General features: G+C 44.0%; 1 protein-coding gene across 1 annotated transcript in view; it reads left to right on the top strand.

The window, feature by feature from the left end:
• The window catches only part of LOC138266898 (phosphatidylinositol 4,5-bisphosphate 3-kinase catalytic subunit alpha isoform-like), a 146,995-nt gene that overhangs the window by 35,246 nt on the left and 97,380 nt on the right, over positions 1–14,369 (top strand). Inside the window, exons 2-4 of the mRNA XM_069215630.1 lie at positions 5,212–5,475; positions 8,620–8,782; positions 9,138–9,347. Coding sequence (XP_069071731.1) covers positions 5,287–5,475; positions 8,620–8,782; positions 9,138–9,347 — 562 coding nt within the window. The 5' untranslated portion in view covers positions 5,212–5,286. The remainder of the gene's footprint in view (positions 1–5,211; positions 5,476–8,619; positions 8,783–9,137; positions 9,348–14,369) is intronic.

Below are 14,369 nucleotides of genomic sequence, written 5' to 3'. Positions count from 1 at the left end.
TCACACTAAACTTAACATAAGAGCAGTGTTGGGATTGATATGAGCGGCTTAGTCTGCCGCTCACACTTCCTTGAGGTCTGTGCAGTTTGTCCAGCCCAGCTGTTCAACACAGCTAGGTTGGAGAAACCTCAGTGCGCATGTGTGTTTGGCCGGCAAAACATAAGTGCACTTAGGTGAACTCTCTCCTCCTCCCCTTGACTCCCTTCACTGTTGCTTGAGCCAGCAGCTGTAAAATAAAACTATAGCGAGCTATTTTTTTATTTTTGATCTGCAGACTCAGCCAGAGGAGCGTCCCCTGTTGAGAGGACGTGTGTGGGCAGTTTTTTTTTTTTTAAACTGTTTGTGGCCTGCTGAGCTGGTTTTTATTGTTGATTAACCGGACTTAAAAACAAACATTGCCTGCAAGTTCAGATCCATGCAGTGTTCCATACCTTGCAAAGTAGTAATATAGTGTCTTTACTAGTTCCAGACTGCTCCAATTTGAAAACATGGGCCACTTTTTTTTAGTTATCTAGGTCACCAATGGGGCATGAAGGCAACTTTTATTTTTGGTGGACGGGCCTTCTGTCCCTCTGTAACCCTACTGTGTAAAATGTCATGCGTCGTACAGTGCCCATTCATTTATTTGTTAGAGGAGGTGATGAAGAGGGGTGTAATTTCGGGGTGGGGAAGTATGGGGTGTTACACCCCAGTAACAAATGTATTCTCTAATAAATAGTTGGGTAGAGGTGCTCTCAGTCAGGTATGGTGAGATGTCTATCCTGTTTCTCCAGGAATCTTTACATGCACACAGACAAAAGTGCACACATATACTCTCCCTCCCTGTTTTGAAAGTCTTCAAAAAAGTAAGTTATTTCACAAAATTGTGTTTTTTCTCTCCTAGTGCCAATACCAATCAGCATCCTTTCCCTTTCCACTGCCCTTGGGCCCCTCTCATGCACACGCTTGTCGTATAAAGTATTTAAAAATTATATGCCAGCCTGATTGAAAATCTGAAGCTTCCCCCTTCCTCCCAACTTTCTGACTGACCAAGCTACGCCCCTGGGGGTGCGTTTTGTTCTTATTCGTTACTCTTTTAAACCACACAGAATGTATATGATTGCCCTGCCTTTCCTGTTCCTTGTCTCGCTTTTCTCTCTCTCTTACCCCCACCCCACTTCCCATCTACACACCCTTGGGTGTTCATACTTACATCACAAGAAGGTGGTTATTGCAGATCCCCGTGCAATGAAGTGAGGTGCAGTTTAGGAGGAGAAAGTTAAGCCATGTCACCGTTTTTGCAAAGGGTCAGGTGTTTCCTCTTGGAGGTGTCCTCGCTTCGGTACCCACGCCTAGGCCTCTCCCCTTGCTGCAGACTGAACCCAGCTCGCCCAGTCACCCCCCCCCCCACCTCCCCCTAGGGCCTGGAGCCCTGGGCCGCACCCTCCCGGCAGTGACCTATTTCCAGAGCTGGTGCTGAGGTGATGGGCGCCTGTTGCTTCCGGCCGGTGTGGGTAAGTTACTTCCCATGCAGCGTTTCCGTACTGAGCTGAAAAGCCTGGTATCCTGTCCCAAGGCCTCTGCAGTCCCTGGGGGCCGAGAGCGCAGTCAGCCACGGCCGTGCCCTGGGGGCCGTCGCAGCGGCTCTGTTCTCACTTCCCTGTTACTGATGGCCCCCGCCCTCAAATTCTGATTGTTTTATATAGCGCTTTCTACCCCGTTGACGAGGCGTCAAAGCGCTTGTTGGCGAGTAGCACGCTACTCCAGAACCCAAAAGGGATAGTGGTGGGTTAGTGTAGGGAAATAGGAGTATAGTATTATTATAGAGAAATAGGGGTTAATTTGAGCGGGGGACATGTGAGTCTGTTATTTGCGCTGAATATAATAACGGAGGGATAGAGGAGGGGGGAGTCGAGTTTCTTTTTCTCGCCCACAGACCGGTAGGCACCCCCTAAATGGGGCATCGCCATGTTTTTGCTCATACATTGAAGATACTCCGGGTACTGCTCTCCTGACTTTACAGACGGCCTCTAATCAGCACCAACACTGAGAAACTGCTAAACAAAGGGGGGACGTGTACACCGCAGATGATGTTAATCGAAATAAGAAAAGAAGGTCTCTGTCTTTCACCACTTAACTTTGGAAAACACCTTCGTTTTTAAGCATATCTGGCATCAAGCGTGTAAAAATATGACCGTCTTCCAAAATTCGAAAAGTGTATTTTATTATCATGCAGAAGCGTTTCTCCTTGGTGCGTCAGAGTATATGAACGCATTGAGAAGTATTTTTTAAAGGTACTAACTTTCAAACATAAAAGTAACGAACTAGAGGCAAACCAGTTGCTACGGGCACCCTCTGAGCGGCCTGGGTTGCTGTTACACATAGACCACAGTGTAGTTTATCAAATTAAACAAAAGAGAAGTTTTTGTAAAGCACAAGCCCTGAAGTCCTGTATTTTGAGCTCGCCGTATTTGTGATAAGATAAAAGGAGGCAAGGTGAAATAAAACAATTGCCTAGGGTCACACTATTTGGTGAAGTGGGGAAGCCGGGATGGATCCCAGGTTTTCTGGTATCACATTGTGCAGTTCAGCCACTACATGGTCATGCTTCCTTTCCCTATGCCAACCTTACATCCAGGACCGCCATCCTGCGGCCCTCAGTCACCCCACAAGATTTTTTTTGGGTCCCTGTGTAAGTGTTTGCCTGTACCCAAGGGTTATACCTAGGTTTGTTTGCGTTTTTGGTCTCTAGAAGCCATATGTTGGTTAGCAATATACAATTGAAAGGATAAGGAAAGGGAGACTCTGGCATGTTAATACCCAGCGTTGGCTTGGTTCCACATCCACTGTGCCCGCAAATTCCCTCACATTAGAGAAGGTTTAGAATATATGCCGGCATGTCATTCGTGCATCACACATCGTCCTTCATAGACCTGATTTTACAAGAAATAATGCGAGTATACTCCAAAAACTGCACAACCATTTCAAATCCCTCAACTAGGGAGGCAAGCGGTTCAGGTGCTGATTCAAAGATATCAGAAATTTCCGTACCATCTGACTCTGCCACATGCTCACATAACTCATCGTAGCCTATTTGTCCTATGTAATTTAGGGCCATATGTACGAAAGCTTTTTCCCATAGACACAGAATGGGTGAAATCCTTTTGTACATCTGGCCCTTAGAGTGTTGCTTAAAATCAAGGCACCTGCATCCTTGTAAGCCTCTACTGTTGCGCATTGTCGGCAAAGATGACCAGATATGAATGAGAAATGGGGTATGCCAGACCTCTAATTTGGGTTTAGTTTCTGGTAAGAAGGTCACCCCCTTCCCTCCATCTAATGTAGCATCTGGATATCTCTCACCCATGTCCAGGATTCCTTTAACTGGGACAGCATCTCATTTTGTGTTCCTCTTCCTCTTCCATCATCGTTCCCCATGCAGTTGATGAGAACTCTGCAGTAGTCTGTGCTTTTAGTTTGATTTTTAATAAAATAGTTTAAGAGGGCTCAACTGGGAGTGCTAACTGGAACATTTTCATTCAGTTAGAAAAAGTGAGATATCTTATTTAAGGGCACCCGCGCCACTCATCTGAAGGCCGCCCTTGCTGGCCTGAAGTAACATGTACTAATCATGCTTGGAAGTATGACTGGTGTTCACAGTGGAGAAGAATTCTAGATTAAAAAATGAATGGAGCTGGACACTACATAGGACTAGGCTAGCCATTGTGCCACTCTTGCATTTTCCCGGTGGGCTACAGGCTAGGATTCTAATTTTTAAGATAGATAGGCTGCCATACCCTTTTCAGCGTTTTAGTGAATCATTACGAGCCGGATAGGGCTATTTAACTACTCGTAAATTCACTTAAGAATGATCAAATTCATTGCTACACCGACACCCTTGTTTTCAAAAGTAGTGTTTATAATTTAGTAAAAAAAATGTATTTACATGTCTGACTTGCTGTAACCTATCTCTTTCCTTTAGGCCTTTTGAATACTTTTAAGGCAACCTGAGGCTACCGTAGATTCAGCTGCAAACTTTGCGGCCAGTCATAACCTAGATGGAGAGAAAGTGGTTGAAACGTGGTCCACACAAGATGAAATTGGTGGTGCTGTTTTTTGTGACTCACTTGCTGCTCTCTCAGTACCAATGTGTGCTACCATGGACTATTAGCATGCGCCAGTTTCTCTTGATCCAGATGTGCAACTTCTGTGCCCGCTTTGAGGCAGAGTGAGCATGCTTGCTCAAGTATCCTGTCTGGTGACACCAGATCGGTTTGCACCTTCTCTTATCAGCCCCTTAATAATTAGTCCCTGGTGTTATTTCTACATGCTGTCACTATAGGAACAGTTGTATGCAAAGCTCTCCTTGTATTTGGCAAGGAGGCTTTAGCTAGTGCAAACCGTAGTAGCTGAGGCCCAAGGTATGGTATCCTAAGCTTGAAATCCTCAGAGGGTGAACATTCCCTCTGTGGCCACCCGGGTTGTGTAACTGAGTTATGTATAGTACTGCACTCTTTCGGTGCCGCTGTCAAATGTACTCTCTGTGCAAGCCTGCTCTCGTGTTGAATGCCTAGAACTAGGCACACGCTGGAAGCAGTGCTTAGAGATTGTCCGCAGTAGGGGTCATGTGTTGTGCAATACAGAAGTATCTTCCGTCCTTCCTTGTTTTTCCCTTCCTGTCTTAATTTTCCTTCCTTCCTTGCTTTTCCTTCATCCCTTGCTTTTCCTTCCTCCCTACAAGTAGTGTGACTGAACTTAAATAGCGAACATGTTGAGTTATGGCTCCCTGGCCATCTGCTTGTATTTGTTTTTTTTCTTTTGGATCAGCATACATGGCTTTTGGCCATCTCCATGTTTATTTTGTGTTTGGATTTGGGATAGCTAGCTCCAGGTCACTAGATGAATTATAAAGTGTTTTTATAAGCCTGGTCCAAGCCACTTTTTTTGTTGTTGTTTTTAAATAAACTATAGTCCCCGCTGTAGTGAAACATCAAATGAACTCCATAGATTATACTTGGAACTTTCACTCAGGTCTATCTTATACTGATTTTGAAGGCTTTCTTGCTAGACACCTTCACTATTCTTCAAGTTACCCTTACTTCTGAGGTCTCCATCAAGCTGCAGAGCTGCCCATGATTCTTGGGGGGGGGGGGGGGGGTGTTCAGCTCTATCACCGCTGTCTCTATGTACCAGACTATACACTTCCCTGATTTCCTATCCTTTGCCACACAGATATGTCTACAGCCTCACCTGTCAGCGTCCTTAGGACACACGCAGCAGCTGTGTGCGGGCTGAACCTCGGCCATCATGCCACCGCGGCCTTCATCAGGAGAACTATGGGGGCTCCATCTTATGCCCCCACGGATCATGGTGGACTGCTGCCTTCCAAATGGAATGATCGTGACACTGGAGTGTCTGCGGGAAGCAACACTGCTGAGCATCAAACATGACCTCTTCAAGGAAGCCCGGAAGTACCCGCTTTTCCATCTGCTGCAGGTAAGAGCTAATTTAAATGTGGGCATAGAATTGGATGTCCCTGATCATCTGCACCAGGTGTTTAATCTGAGCTGGGTGGAGTAAGTGGGCCTCTGTTCCCACCTACCAGTTGTATGTTGATAAAATCAGGAGGATTGCGGTGTTAGATGGTCATGACCTCTTGGGTAACCGCTTTTAGTAAGTGGGGGTTTGTGTGCCATTGGTCCATTTGTCTCATGCCCATGGGTGGGTTGGTGGTTTGTGCTTCGCTTTCTTCTGCAGTGAATATAAATTCTGCCTTTGAATTAGAAATTATTTCCAGCTGCCTCAACTACAGGAACTCATGTTGTCCCACACAAGCAGCACAAGCAGTCACTGTTGACTCCATCATGCTCCTGATCTGATGGTTCTTCTGCAATTACTGCCTTTCTTGCGGTTACTCAGAGCTCAGTATGTGTGCTGTTTGCTTACTGCTTTTTTACGCTGCCAAGTACACAGTCGGCTTGAATGAAACACAATTTTTTCACCCAGAACTGCTAATATGCCTAAGCATTTCGTTTTCTTTGCTTGCGCAGTTTTCTTCACTAATGCATTTCACAATTAAAAGAAAAATCAGAAGTTGATGATACATAATATTGTTTATCAATTGATTTTTACGACGGTTTTCAGTATGGCCTTTAAGGGATCCGCCTCGAAGTATTTTTAGTAAACCGAGGTATCTGGGGTTTAATTTGAATTTAAGTTACACCCTAAGTCGACTTCTTTAAGACATTTTGTCCGGTTCTGAGTCCGAATGGGGCAAGATACCATCCCCGTCATCAAGGAGCCACCAGAGACTTTTCTTTAGCTGCCCAGGTCCTGAATCATTCTTTAGTGAGGAAGCGGGCTTTTGCAGAATCACTTTGGTAACAACAATATATGTGTTGTGAGTGTGCCAAGTGTGATCTGGGCTTGACGCATAGGTTAGGCGCTCAAGAAGATTGAGAAAGTGTTGAGCGTATCTCGGTGTGCAGAGAGGGTATCCACAAATGTTGCAGCTCATTCCAGAGCAAAGAGCATTATTCATCAGTGTTTGGAAACCGCCAGTCTGGTGCGATGGTCCACCTAGAAATGGAAAGGTACTTGAGTCCAGGATGTCAACATCTGTAGCTGTGAGTTTGATGCTCTTGCCATCTGCGTACAAGACATTCATGTAAGCAGGAGCAGGCCCATTATGTCCGAGTTCATTCACTATGTCCCTGCTTGGTAATTGGAGCTAGGGGCACTGGCCCAAACATCTCTCTTCTGTGATAAAACTAAGAATGAATAATTTCTTGATGTTGCTTTTGTTTAAAAAAAAAAAAAAAAAGTTTGAATCTTCATATTGTTTGGTCACGAATCTGAATTATATCAGTTAGCCCAGCATGTAGGCGCTGCTGTTCAAGTTACTGTCTCTCTGATGTAAATCTGTGCTCTCAACTGTGGTGGAAACTGATGTTGGCTTCTCTCAATAGTTGGATTTGTGATCTCGTGTAAATCTAGAACAATACGCAAATATTGGGAAGCCATCTTAAAAATGCTATTTTTTTTTTTAGCCAAAGTTACTGTTAGACATACTAGAGCATCCATTTTTAGGGAATTTTCCATTAAAGAAAGAGAGACTGAGAAACAAACAAATCTTTAGAACCAACAGGTTTCCATGCAAGTGACAAAGAATGTCCAGGGCCCCTGGTGAGACTCAAGCGGCCCCCACACAGAAAGGCTCTCTTTTTCTTGATGACAAACAACATATTCTAGGCAAAACAGTGACAGCATGTGTGACATCAGAGGCATAAAACGTTTTTGCAACTGACTCCCACATCCTAAACCATCAGATAGGCATGTAGGTGGTAAGCTACTGCCACTGCCCCATCCTTAAAGGAGTGGTGAGGCAGCCAGGAAATAAAGATTTCCAGAAATCGTTTCATATTAGTTTGATGAAAATAGTTACTCAAACCCCTTCATTCCGGTAGAAACATTACTGTCCTCTCTGGACCCATTTGTTATTTTCTTCACTTCTAGAGCTGGGAATAAGGTGCCATTCCTTTGGACTATGGCAGCGGGAGTTTTGTCCAAAAAAGGCGCAGAAATGGTGCAGGTCTCGCCCAGTATAGAGTAAATGCAACCAGGAGTCAGTATGGAAAGTCACAGACTAAGGCCCTCCTGCACTAATATATTTTGCGGTCACAACATGTGACATTCACAATTCATTGGCATTGTGATTGCAAAATTCCATTTTGTGATGTACAAAACCTCTTTTCTGACTGTCAAAGGGTTTTCTGACTCGCAAAACGGGTTCTTGCGACTCATTCTCAATCGTGATTAAAAGATGACGTAAAAGGGGAGTTGCCTCCTAATTGCATTTATCCATTGCTTGTGACCACAGCTGCATTTGCATAACATTATTGTGATGATGACTTGCGCGTTGGGTGGTATTTGCTTAGGGGAAGCTGTCCCCTGGGACAAAGTGCAGTGGTCCAGGCGACTGTTGCCATTGTTGTCTGTTGTCGCTTGCAGGCCACCACCTTGGAGTTAACCAAGCGCGGAGAGCCTCATATACCGCCCTGCCTGATTACAATTGGTGGCCCTCTCTGAAAGAGAATTTTGTGACCCGACCATTCCATTCAGAAAATATAGGTCATGCTGTAAAGAGACCGGTGGGTTGCAAAAAGTTGGTGTAAAATTTGCATCTGCTGTTTGCAATCTGCCTTTACGTACTTCAGACCATCGGTTCCCACAATAAATGGCTTTCTCCGTCATCACGAGTTCAGAAAATTTCTACTAATTCATGTTGTTAGCCACAAACATTTGATATTGAGCAGTTTACACAGGCAGCTGAAGAAGTCTGTACTCTTGCTTGGTATAATCAGCCAGGTGAGTAAAACAAGCAGGAGCATACCCATCACAGGGACACTGTTTACAGTCCTCTGCATGACCCATGCATCAGGTGGGGATAAGTAATAAAAGTGGTATCTTCAAAACTGCATTGATTATTTTATGTGTCTTGACCAGTCACGCTTTTGATGACTAAGCCTTCATGATATTTTTCATCATCTAACTGTGATATGGGCCTGGCGGTCCAGCCTTTTGCAAAATGTGCATTCAGCCAAGAAGGTGCAGTGGCAATTTTTTTCTCACCTTCGGTAGGACGACTCTTCGTACATCTTTGTGGGGGTCACGCAAGAAGCAGAACGGGAGGAATTCTATGATGAAGCAAGGCGCTTGTGCGACCTTAGGCTGTTCCAGCCTATTCTGAAAGTGATCGAGCCTGTGGGGAATCGTGAAGAGAAGATTCTCAACAGGGAGATCGGTGAGTCCCTGGGAAGAAGGGGATTGTAGAACAATGTACTTCTTCTTTTATGTGGTTCGTGTATCTGACTGTCTCTCTCCCTCAGCCGAATGTCATCTGAGTTTGTCTAGTAGTGTTCCCTATTACTTGTTTCTGAAAGTTTCAATTGGTTGCCACTGCTGCATCAGTCTGTTCCTTCTACTACCTGTGCGTGATTGAATTTGTTTTCTGGTACTCCTGCCTCACTGTGTCCGTCCTCCTGGGACATCTGGTCTCCCCTCCTTGCTGTATCTGTTAATTGTTCCCATCTCTCTCATTCCAACATGATCAACACACAATTTCTCTGCAGTCCTTCTATGTGCTTCCCTCCTTCCAGGCTTTGCCATCGGTATGCCAATCTGTGAGTTTGAGCTGGTGAAGGATTCCGAAGTGCAGGATTTCCGACGCAACATCTTAAGCGTTTGCAAAGAGGCCATGGACCTAAGGGAAGCCAGTGGGCTGCATAGCCAGGCACTCTACGTTTACCCACCCAATGTAGAGTCAACCCCAGAGCTTCCAAAGCATATCTACAACAAGCTGGAAAATGGTGAGTCCCGCCTTAGGCAGATGCTGCGCAGTCCACCTGCCTGCAAACCGTATTTCATCAAATTTATTTTTGAGGTACCTGGGAGATGTATCTGCCACAAAAATCCCTAGCTTGTATGTAAATATTCTTTATCAAACTAATGTTCTCTTAGTTGAGGGAACCACCCAGTGTGCCTGAGATCCGGGTAGTTCATTCACTTGTGCTATTGAGAGAGCACTCAAGACGAAGACTGCTGTTTGTTGGTACAAAAATATACACTATCAGTAAATTCTGAGATAAATACAAAAAGTAGGTAAATAGCTACAAAATATACACATCTAAATGAATCATGCATTGAATACTACAAAAAACTCACACAAAATTCACAGAAGGCTCTGAATGCCTTCTCAGATATTGTAAGGCACACCTCTATCCACCGAGCTAACCCAGTCGGTCCACTGTGCCGGGACTGCAGGATGATGCATTTATCATATCCCTGATTGAAATGCCATGGAGAGAAGGAGCTGTTATGTTAGATGTGGCACCGTGAGGCAACAGGCTACCATTATCATGGCCTCTGTGCAAGCGGTCGTTGGCCTGGGATTAGAGTGGAGCTTTGAATGGGGTTCAGCGACTCTGGATGTCAGTTCTCCCAGGTAATCTCAGTACACCTCTTTAGATTCTGAGAGCATACAACTGGAAACAATCTGCAAAGTAGTCTCTTCTCACCTTGAGCTTGCTCAGTTCTGTTACCTGCCAGTATCGTCCAAGATTATTTTGACCCATGGTAAGAACCATTTTTTTCCTCTGTATTGTGTGAGGGCCTTCACTTTGACCCATAAAATCTTTGTATAAGGAGCAACTAAGGGAATGAAATTGGTCAGCCAGGGCCTTGCTTGGTCCCAAAACCTGTAGACTTCAATTAGGACAGCTCTGTGGTACACAAAGGTGTCTTTGGAAAGGTTGGAGGCTGGCCCTGCCAAGCCTGGCTGCAGTCACCCAGCCCCATCTAAGTGTGTGTTGTCATTTTAAGCCTGCCTCAACCAAGTTGCTACCAGAAAGCAGTATCTGTCTCCTTTGTGATGCACCCTACACTTACTTGTGTTTTTTTCATGTATATTTAGGCATACCTATTGAAATGATCGCTTACGATGTCAGTGATTCTATACTTCTAGTTTAGAACAGGGGCCTCCAACAGGTCGATTGCGAGCTACCAGAAGCTCTCAGGCTACTTCAGAGTAACTCTCACATGCCAATTACTTGACAACTGGGTTGACAACATGCAGCTGCCCAAATGTTAAGGAAGCACTTTAAAACACAGTGCACCACATTCTCTGTGGCCTGGAAAGCTGAGAATGCAGGTCCAGGTGCTCCACCCTCTCCTGGAAAATGATCGCTTTGTTCCTTTCCATCCTCTTTTCTTTCATTTTCTTTATTTTGCTAGTTCCTCGTTTCGTTCTTTCATTGATTTGTTTCTTGTTCTCCGTTGCCTTTGTCCATCTTTTTGTTTCGTAAGTTTCTTCTCTTTTTGCTTCTGTTCAATTTCCATTTTTTTGCTCGTTTCTCCACACATTCTCTCCTTTCTCCTTTTTTGTTTCATTCTAAACTTCTTTCAGCTTCTTACTTGTCTTCTTGAGTTTTTCTTCCTGTCTTTTGCTTTCAAGTTACTGTTGCCTTTTTTTCATATTTTGTTCCTGTTGTTCTATTTTCAAATGTTCTCCCTTTTTTCTCCTTTGTTCTTTTTTCTTCCCCTCAAATGCCTTCACTATTTCTTTCCTTGTGCGTCTTTCTTATTTTTATTTCACTTTGTTTTTTTTCTTGTTTGAAATACTTTTTTGTGCCTCTTATTTTCTCGACTTGTACTGTATTCGATTTTCCTTTTCTCTTTCCCTTGGTTTGTTTTCTTTCTCTTCCTCTTTCCTTGTTCAGTGTTATGTTTTGTATCTTTCTTTCTTCGTTTTGTTTCACTCCTTCCTTTTTCTTTCTTGTGCTCCCCTTTCCTTTTTTCTTTCTCCTTTGCTTAAATTCTTTCTTAGTGCTTCCTTTTCTTTCTCTTTTTTTCTCGTTCTTGTTATTCTGCCTTCTCTCATGATTTTTCCTTTCGTTCCCGCCCTTTTGTTTTTCTCTTGTCTTCTTCCTTCTCATTTGTTGTTTCATTCTCGTGTTTCACCTTCATCTCTCATGCTTTCACCTAATCTTTTCTCTCTCTTCCTTTCTCTTTCACTTCCCTTTCTTAGTGCTTTTCTCTTTTTCCATCCCTCTCTCTCGTTAACTGGCGTTCTCTTCCTTCTTTTCCTTGGTCTTCTAATTTGTTCTTCCTCTCTTCTTTATTTCTCTTATTGTACCTTGCTTCCTCCATTTTCTCAATTCCCCCCCACATATTTCGTTTACTTTCTCCCTCTACTTCCTTTTTTATTTCCCCTTCTCATTCCTTACTTCCGCTCCTTCCGCTCTTCCATGCTTTTTGCTTTATTTCTGTCTTTCTTCTTTTCTTTCATCCTTTATTTAAAGGAAAGGAGTGCTAACTTGCGTGTCCTTATTGTCTAACAGCTGTACAGTCTGCAGGCCACCTCTGAGATATGTTTACGTTTAGATATCCGCAAGGGACACGCAAAATGTATTATTGCAAATGGTCCTTTGTGCCCAAAATATCAAAATGAGAACATGGTCATCTTATGTATTGCATGAAAATGAGCGAACAAGTCTAAATTGAATCACCACCTCCTTTTTAGTCACAAGCAAGGGACAAACTTGATTCTAGGGGACCCCACAAGTTCACATTGCTAGGATACTCTAGGGGCGGTAAAGGTTGGAGACCCCGGTTTATTTATTTGGTTTGCTAATAACTTGATATTTCAGCCAAACTCTAGGGTCCGAAGCATTAACCAATCCAGAAGTATAAAAGTAATCAATTTATGGTGAAACATTGTGATCCTCCATTTTGGCATTGTATCTGTTATTGTAGGCAAACCTTCGATTTTTATAAATATTGTGTTGCTGCGCTTCAGCTCACGGATTTCATTGCATTGTTTCTGTGGTTCTACATGCTCGGTGTGTTCTGGAGCGCTCTAATGACAGCATGAGGAATCTGCTAGAAATTTGACGGTCTTTTGACTCGGATTGCCCTTTCCCAATGTTCAGATCAGTCAAGGAGAAATAAAGTTATTTGCAGTGATCTAAAAATATCATTTCCTTTTGTTGAGTCCCATAGGAATTTTGTGCTGTCTTGCAGCTAAAACTACTGAACGGAATTCTACCAGAGTTGGCACGAAGATAGATTTTTTCATAGATTAGGGTCTTTTTTGTTAGATGTAAATCCACTCAGTAGTTTTTCATCTGTTAGTGCTAAGCTAAGATGTCGAGTAGGCTTCAAATGGTTAAACATTTGGGTGACTACCCATGCTGAGACCAGGACGTAAATAGCTAAGGGGAAAGCTTGCTTTCTGCAGGGACAAGGAGATTTGGGGGAAGGGAGTTTAGCATATACAACCTGAACACTGAAAGGAGGACAGAAAACCAGCTGGACTGGAGCAGGTGAGAGTGGACTGGGGACTGACTTCTGGGCAGAAACTGGATACTCTCCCTCGAAGGAAGAAGGAGAAACACAGCACACATTCAATGCATTAAACAATTGAGAGGCAATAGGTACCTCCTAAGCAGAAGAACAATAGACAATAGTTTACATGCTGCATGGGAAATGATGTGTCTGTAATTGAAAAGAGGCCACAATAAGGCAAGAAGCAGTTATTTTCAGAAGCCTGCGAGTCACCCCACCGCTCTTAAGGGAGAAGCGCGCTAAATGCATCTCTGTATATGAGTCACCAAGCCTCAGCACCCCTTGACACCCTGCAGTAAAAATAACTAAGGCTAGAACACAAACACAAGAGAGGACAAAGTGAACAGAACAAGTGGAACAGAATTCGGACAGGGCACGGGAATGACAGGACTTTCTTCTGAGCACCAGAGAATGGGGAATGATGAATAATGCAGATTCAAGGACTAGGAAAGGCAAAACTAGATGCTGAGCAACAAGGAATTAGGAAAGCATAACAGACTGTCGGAGGATCACAAGAGACTAACCTGACTAGCTATCTGGAGAAACCAGACACACACAGCAAACTAGAAAATGAAAACATGAAGGGTTGATGGTTGGTGGTAGGCAGATAGCACAAGGAGCTTGGAATACCAGGGAAGTATTCTACACAGAAATGAAATACGAAAAAGTAACCTGCAGCATCAGATAACAAGAGTAGCGAAAGAGGAGCAGAGATTCCAAGACGGGAGCTGGGAAATCAAGGAAAAATGAAATAACAAAATCACTGTAAATAGGAGTGGGCTTTAGAGCAGCAGAGCAAGGTTCATGCAGTCTCAGCTCTAGGAGGATTGCGAGACTGCCCGAGCTGAGACAGAAGGTGAAGCTAAGGGGAGGAGCAAATGTGTTGGGAGAGGTCCAGAAGAAAACAGTTAGAAAAGTGGGTATCAGACCTGCACCTCCAGAGGGAGGGTTGAACAGGTGTTGGGAGAGGGAAAGGCGAGGATAAGGGAAATGGGGCAACTGTAGTACAAGGAACCATGACGACAAAAAGAACTCCGTCTCCATGATATGATGACATGATTGGGACAATGTGTGAGAAAGAAAGGAACTATACGGACTAGGATACATCACTATGGTAGTGTGAACACCAGGACCCGACTGATAGGGAAGAAGGTTTTGCAGTCTGTGTGATCGTGTTAAACAGTAAGCTTGGGCAAAGGCAGGAGCTTCCAAGTCCCTGTAGAGCGCCTCTTGGTTGCAGGAAGGTAGAAACCTCACATTGGGTTAGTGATTGATTCGCGGCCTTTTGCATATAAAAAAAAAACACAAAGGAGCAAATGAGGACATTGAGGACATCTTCTGAGCCGGGGAAGGATCAGAAAGCATCCAAGAAGGGTGGGATGGGAAAGGTCCTCTACTCACAAGAAAAAACTTAAGTGGATACAGAAACATCCAAGAGGGCCTGTCCTGACAGGGAAGTTCAACACGATCCAAGGGTCAGGAACACG

The sequence above is a fragment of the Pleurodeles waltl genome, chromosome 12 (genome assembly GCF_031143425.1).
Source record: "Pleurodeles waltl isolate 20211129_DDA chromosome 12, aPleWal1.hap1.20221129, whole genome shotgun sequence".
Lineage (NCBI taxonomy): Eukaryota > Metazoa > Chordata > Amphibia > Caudata > Salamandridae > Pleurodeles > Pleurodeles waltl.
This window is presented reverse-complemented; position numbering and strand designations above follow the sequence as displayed.